At 49.6% G+C, this 7472-nt stretch overlaps 1 protein-coding gene across 1 annotated transcript in view; it reads left to right on the top strand.

Annotated features, from left to right (window-relative positions):
* Positions 1 to 500: 500 nt before the first annotated feature.
* Positions 501 to 7472, top strand: part of BBS1 (Bardet-Biedl syndrome 1) — a gene marked incomplete in the record, with an annotated part of 155169 nt that continues 148197 nt past the window's right edge. Inside the window, 4 exon segments of the mRNA XM_053720018.1 lie at positions 501 to 2179; positions 4464 to 4537; positions 5952 to 5986; positions 6063 to 6335. Coding sequence (XP_053575993.1) covers positions 2148 to 2179; positions 4464 to 4537; positions 5952 to 5986; positions 6063 to 6335 — 414 coding nt within the window.

The following is a 7472-nucleotide window of genomic DNA, read 5'->3' as shown; positions in this document are numbered from 1 at the left end:
ACATTATGTTTAGCTGTCAGCCACATAATACACCAGCAATATATTAACCCTTATGTGATTATATATGACTAATATACATATAATAGTGAAATATTATAGAAGTTGTCTTGAGTCTGTCATGTTATTTTGTCTGACAATATTTGTGTAATGTCCTGATCTGTAAATGACTTTGTGAGTAAATATACATCACACTTGCTTCATTGTTGAGTAAAATGTGACTTTATTCAGACATCCCAATCTGCATAAAAACTCATTTCAGGGAGTTGACAGTGACATCCCAGCGGCACCTTTTTGACTTCTAGTGACGTCATTAGCTACAATCCAGCGACATAGACAGGTAACCGGTTTGTTCTTTTGTGCTTTTTTCTATTAATAAAGTTTATTATAGAAAAAAGAACCAATATGTCGTGATTGGCTAATTTAGTGAGTGACATCTAATGATAGCGCTGGGATGGAGGCTTGGAGGTGACGTAATTATCACTATGGTAACTGGCCTTATAGGATAGACGGCTTAGTATAGGAAGCATTAGATAGAGACAGCTGGGGGCTGTTGTACAGAGTGAGAGTGCTAGTGACAACCAGGGGGCGAGACAGGCGGCTAGTGACAGCCAGGGGCAGAGAGACAAGTGGCTAGTGACAGCCAGAGAGAAGGAAACAGGCAACTAGTGACAGCCAGGGAGAGACAGCCAGGCAGCTAGTGATAGCCGGAGAGAGGGAGACAGGCAACTAGTGACAGCCAGAGAGAGTGACACGTGGCTAGTTACAGCCAGAGAGAGAGACAGGCTGCTAGTGACAGCCAGGGAGAGGGAGACAGGCTGCTAGTGACAGCCAGAGAGAGGGAGACAGGCAACTAGTGACAGCCAGGGAGAGACAGACAGGCGGCTAGTGACAGCCAGAGAGAGGGAGACAGGCAACTAGTGACAGCCAGGGACAGACAGACAGGCGGCTAGTGACAGCCAGAGAGAGGGAGACAGGCAACTAGTGACAGCCAGAGAGAGGGAGACAGGCAACTATTGACAGCCAGAGAGAGTGACACGTGGCTAGTTACAGCCAGAGAGAGAGACAGGCTGCTAGTGACAGCCAGGGAGAGGGAGACAGGCTGCTAGTGACAGCCAGGGAGAGGGAGACAGGCGGCTAGTGACAGCCAGAGGGAGGGAGACAGGCAACTAGTGACAGCCAGGGAGAGACAGACAGGCGGCTAGTGACAGCCAGAGAGAGGGAGACAGGCAACTAGTGACAGCCAGGGGCAGAGAGACAAGTGGCTAGTGACAGCCAGAGAGAAGGAAACAGGCAACTAGTGACAGCCAGGGAGAGACAGCCAGGCAGCTAGTGATAGCCGGAGAGAGGGAGACAGGCAACTAGTGACAGCCAGAGAGAGTGACACGTGGCTAGTTACAGCCAGAGAGAGAGACAGGCTGCTAGTGACAGCCAGGGAGAGGGAGACAGGCTGCTAGTGACAGCCAGGGAGAGACAGACAGGCGGCTAGTGACAGCCAGAGAGAGGGAGACAGGCAACTAGTGACAGCCAGGGAGAGACAGACAGGCGGCTAGTGACAGCCAGAGAGAGGGAGACAGGCAACTAGTGACAGCCAGGGAGAGACAGACAGGCGGCTAGTGACAGCCAGAGAGAGGGAGACAGGCAACTAGTGACAGCCAGGGAGAGACAGACAGGCGGCTAGTGACAGCCAGAGAGAGGGAGACAGGCAACTAGTGACAGCCAGAAAGAGACAGGCGGCTAGTGACAGCCAGGTAAAGACAGACAGGCGGCTAGTGACAGCCAGAGAGAGGGAGACAGGCAACTAGTGACAGCCAGAAAGAGACAGGCGGCTAGTGACAGCCAGGTAAAGACAGACAGGCGGCTAGTGACAGCCAGAGAGAGGGAGACAGGCGGCTAGTGACAGCCAGGGAGAGAGACAGGTAGCTAATGATAGCCAGAGAGAGGGAGACAGGCAACTGATATAGACCATTACATATACAGAAATAACTAGAAAGAGGGTTACAAATTAATAGCCAGGGAGTGCATGTGTCACAGCTATAAAGTATGCACTGGGTGTAGTGACAGAGCACTTACACTGTAACCAGAAACCCTCATATACTGCACAGACGGTTTGGGACATTCTGATACCCCCCACCTCCAGACCGCTCACCATGACATCCTCATCTGACAGCAGCCGCGAGGGGTAAGAATGATTTAAGCAAGGCTTGTGCTGTGTATAAATGTTATGGTGTACTGGTGTCTGTGATGTGTATACATGTTATGGTGTACTGGTGTCTGTGATGTGTATACATGTTATGGTGTACTGGTGTCTGTGATGTGTATACATGTTATGGTGTACTGGTGTCTGTGATGTGTATACATGTTATGGTGTACTGGTGTCTGTGATGTGTATACATGTTATGGTGTACTGGTGTCTGTGATGTGTATACATGTTATGGTGTACTGGTGTCTGTGATGTGTATACATGTCATGGTGTACTGGTGTCTGTGATGTGTATACATGTCATGGTGTACTGGTGTCTGTGATGTGTATACATGTTATGGTGTACTGGTGTCTGTGATGTGTATACATGTTATGGTGTACTGGTGTCTGTGATGTGTATACATGTTATGGTGTACTGGTGTCTGTGATGTGTATACATGTTATGGTGTACTGGTGTCTGTGATGTGTATACATGTTATGGTGTACTGGTGTCTGTGATGTGTATACATGTTATGGTGTACTGGTGTCTGTGATGTGTATACATGTTATGGTGTACTGGTGTCTGTGATGTGTATACATGTTATGGTGTACTGGTGTCTGTGATGTGTATACATGTTATGGTGTACTGGTGTCTGTGATCCATGTTATGGTGTACTGGTGTCTGTGATGTGTATACATGTTATGGTGTACTGGTGTCTGTGATCCATGTTATGGTGTACTGGTGTCTGTGATGTGTATACATGTTATGGTGTTCTGGTGTCTGTGATCCATGTTATGGTGTACTGGTGTCTGTGATGTGTATACATGTTATGGTGTACTGGTGTCTGTGATGTGTATACATGTTATGGTGTACTGGTGTCTGTGATGTGTATACATGTTATGGTGTGGTGGTGTCTGTAATGTGTATACATGTTATGGTGTAGTGGTGTCTGTGATGTGTATACATGTTAAGGTGTACTGGTGTCTGTGATGTGTATACATGTTAAGGTGTACTGGTGTCTGTGATGTGTATACATGTTATGGTGTGGTGGTGCGTGTGATGTGTATACATGTTATGGTGTGGTGGTGCGTGTGATGTGTATACATGTTATGGTGTGGTGGTGCGAGTGCTGTGTATACATGTTATGGTGTGGTGGTGCGTGTGCTGTGTATGCATGTTATGGTGTAGTAGTGCGTGTGCTGTGTATGCATGTTATGGTGTAGTAGTGCGTGTGCATGCATGTTATGGTGTGGTGGTGCGTGTGCTGTGTATACATTTTATGGTGTAGTGGTGTGTGTGAGACTGCTGTGTGTCACAGTGTAGTGGTGGGTGTGAGACTCTGCGTCACAGTGTAGTGGTACGTGTGAGACGCTGTGTGTCAGTGTGGTGGTGCGTGTGAGACTGTGTGCTGTGTGTCAGTGTAGTGGTGCGTGTCAGACGCTGTTTGTCAGTGTAGTGGTGCGTGTCAGACTGTATGCTGTGTGTCACAGTGTAGTGGTGCGTGTCAGACGCTATGTGTCAGTGTAGTAGTGCTTGTCAGACTGTATGCTGTGTGTCACAGTGTAGTGGTGCGTGTCAGACGCTGTGTGTCAGTGTAGTGGTGCGTGTCAGACTGTATGCTGTGTGTCACAGTGTAGTGGTACGTGTCAGGCGCTGTGTGTCAGTGTAGTGGTGCGTGTCAGACGCTGTGTGTCACAGTGTAGTGGTGCGTGTCAGACGCTGTGTGTCAGTGTAGTAGTGCTTGTCAGACTGTATGCTGTGTGTCACAGTGTAGTGGTGCGTGTCAGACGCTGTGTGTCAGTGTAGTGGTGCGTGTCAGACGCTGTGTGTCAGTGTAGTGGTGCGTGTCAGACTGTATGCTGTGTGTCACAGTGTAGTGGTACGTGTCAGGAGCTGTGTGTCAGTGTAGTGGTGCGTGTCAGACGCTGTGTGTCACAGTGTAGTGGTGCGTGTCAGACGCTGTGTGTCAGTGTAGTAGTGCTTGTCAGACTGTATGCTGTGTGTCACAGTGTAGTGGTGCGTGTCAGACGCTGTGTGTCAGTGTAGTGGTGCGTGTCAGACGCTGTGTGTCAGTGTAGTGGTGCGTGTCAGACGCTGTGTGTCAGTGTAGTGGTGCGTGTCAGACGCTGTGTGTCAGTGTAGTGGTGCGTGTCAGACTGTATGCTGTGTGTCACAGTGTAGTGGTGCGTGAGGAGAAGGCTGGCACTGCTGCTTGTGTTATGTATATGTGCTACACATACAATAGTGACTCTGGCTATGCTCTCTCGCTCTCTGTCTCTTGCAGTGAATCTAATTCTAAGTGGTTGGATGCTCACTACGACCCTGTTGCAGGTCTGAACACATGCTCCTCCTGCATAGGTAGGTAATCTTCCCAGAACTCCCCTGCAGGTCGGTAATTCTCCCAGATCTCCCCTGTAGGTCGGTAATCCTCCCAGAACTCCCCTGTAGGTCGGTAATCCTCCCAGAACTCCCCTGTAGGTCGGTAATCCTCCCAGAACTCCCCTGTAGGTCGGTAATCCTCCCAGAACTCCCCTGTAGGTCGGTAATCCTCCCAGAACTCCCCTGTAGGTCGGTAATCCTCCCAGAACTCCCCTGTAGGTCGGTAATCCTCCCAGAACTCCCCTGTAGGTCGGTAATCCTCCCAGAACTCCCCTGTAGGTCGGTAATCCTCCCAGAACTCCCCTGTAGGTCGGTAATCCTCCCAGAACTCCCCTGTAGGTCGGTAATCCTCCCAGAACTCCCCTGTAGGTCGGTAATCCTCCCAGAACTCCCCTGTAGGTCGGTAATCCTCCCAGAACTCCCCTGTAGGTCGGTAATCCTCCCAGAACTCCCCTGTAGGTCGGTAATCCTCCCAGAACTCCCCTGTAGGTCGGTAATCCTCCCAGAACTCCCCTGTAGGTCGGTAATCCTCCCAGAACTCCCCTGTAGGTCGGTAATCCTCCCAGAACTCCCCTGTAGGTCGGTAATCCTCCCAGAACTCCCCTGTAGGTCGGTAATCCTCCCAGAACTCCCCTGTAGGTCGGTAATCCTCCCAGAACTCCCCTGTAGGTCGGTAATCCTCCCAGAACTCCCCTGTAGGTCGGTAATCCTCCCAGAACTCCCCTGTAGGTCGGTAATCCTCCCAGAACTCCCCTGTAGGTCGGTAATCCTCCCAGAACTCCCCTGTAGGTCGGTAATCCTCCCAGAACTCCCCTGTAGGTCGGTAATCCTCCCAGAACTCCCCTGTAGGTCGGTAATCCTCCCAGAACTCCCCTGTAGGTCGGTAATCCTCCCAGAACTCCCCTGTAGGTCGGTAATCCTCCCAGAACTCCCCTGTAGGTCGGTAATCCTCCCAGAACTCCCCTGTAGGTCGGTAATCCTTGCAGAGCTGTCTGCTGCCCCCTGTGATAGGAGGGACAGACTCATGGCTCCCTTCTGTTTGTGTCACCCTATGGTGGGAGGGACAGACTCATGGCTCCCTCCTGTTTGTGTCACCCTATGGTGGGAGGGACAGACTCATGGCTCCCTCCTGTTTGTGTCACCCTATGGTGGGAGGGACAGACTCATTGCTCCCTTCCGTCTGTATCACCCTGTGGTGAGAGGGGAAGAATTATAGCTCCATTCTGTCTGTGTCACCCTGTGATGGGAGGGACAGATTTATAGCTCTCTTCAATATCACCCTGCCATGGAAGGGACAGACTCATTGCTCCCTTCTAAGTCACCCTTTGTTGGGAGGGACATACCTGTTTCTCTGTTGCTGTCTTCACTATAATCTTGTGTTTTTACCTTTCAGCCCTTGCTGACCTACATGGAGATGGGGACTATAAGGTAAATGTTTGCTAGTGATATCATTATATTTTTCTCACCCTGGGGTAACTTACTAACATGATGTGTTTTGTGGCAGCTGGTGGTTAGTGACATGGGCACGGGGCCGTATAACATGAAGCTGAAGGTGTATAAAGGCACCAGCCTACTGTCTGAGAATGCCCTGCTGGACCTGCCTACAGGCGTGGCTGCTTTTCTAATGGATCAGAATGAGCCGCGCACTCCGGCGGTGGCGGTGGCATCTGGGCCTTTCATATATGTGTACAAGAACCTGAGACCATACTTTAAGTTCACGCTACCAGCCTTGGAGATCAATGCCTTGGAGAAAGAAGTGTGGGACCAAGCCAAGGAGGTGAGATATGGGGGGTGTGAAAGAACGTGGCTTTTGAGCTGGTGAGTGAGGGGAATCGGGTCAGGGAGAGGTTGGTGTAATACAAATAACCATGAAAAGCAGAGGACGGCAGAAGTTACATTTGTGTAACGAACAAATGGCCATGAAACCGTTCATTCACCCCCACATCAGATACTATGTACAGTACATTGATGATGTGTTTCTGGTGTGGGGGGGCAGCAGAGATTAATTGGAACCACGGGTGTTATGTTTGAACTCCATGGACTGTCCAATACGGTTTAAGATGGAATATAGTGAAGTTATGATACACTTCTTAGACCTGAACATATACAAGGTGGAGGCCTGTGATATATGCTCCTTTGGCACATCGTTGTACACAAAGCCAACAGGTCGAAATTCCTTATTGGAAGCCAGGAGCTTCCATCCCAGGCACCAAAAGACAGGGATCGTCACCTCTCAGCTCACTCGAGTCATCCGAAATAATAGTGAGGTACCTACTATGAAGAAGCAGCTTACGGAAATGGAGAAGAAGTTAGTGGCGAGAGGATATGATGATGTGATGGTCCGAACCACCAAGGAAAGGTTACTTGATGCTCCCATGGGAGGTAAACAGATGAAGCCTAATACGGATACCCAGCAACTAAATTTTGTGACCACCTATACCCCTACATGTGATGTGCTGAGGAGGTCTGTACAACAGCATTGGTCGCTTTGGGAAACAGATCCATCACTTCCCTTCCATAGGGTGAAGCCACCTCGGATGGTCTACCGTAGGGCAGAGAACTTGAGGGATATATTGGTCAAAACTGACCCAACTGAATGTCACCAGAAGGATACCTGGCTGGAGACCTCGAAAAAGGGATGCTTTACATGTGGAAGTTGCATTACATGCAACAGCATGATGAGAGGTCAGATGTTCCAGCACCATCATACCAACAGGCGGTATACAATCAGACACAGGTTAACATGCACAAGCATATATGTTATATATATGTTAATCTGTCCATGCTCCTTGGTCTACATTGCCAAGACGGTGACGATCTTTAGAGACAGGATGGCTAACCACCGTTGTGCAATTCGGGAAGCTCTTAATAAAGGAGATTCGGAGCAGCCAGTGGCACGCCACTTTGTTAAATG

Source organism: Bombina bombina, chromosome 7 (assembly GCF_027579735.1).
Source record: "Bombina bombina isolate aBomBom1 chromosome 7, aBomBom1.pri, whole genome shotgun sequence".
NCBI lineage: Eukaryota > Metazoa > Chordata > Amphibia > Anura > Bombinatoridae > Bombina > Bombina bombina.
This window is presented reverse-complemented; position numbering and strand designations above follow the sequence as displayed.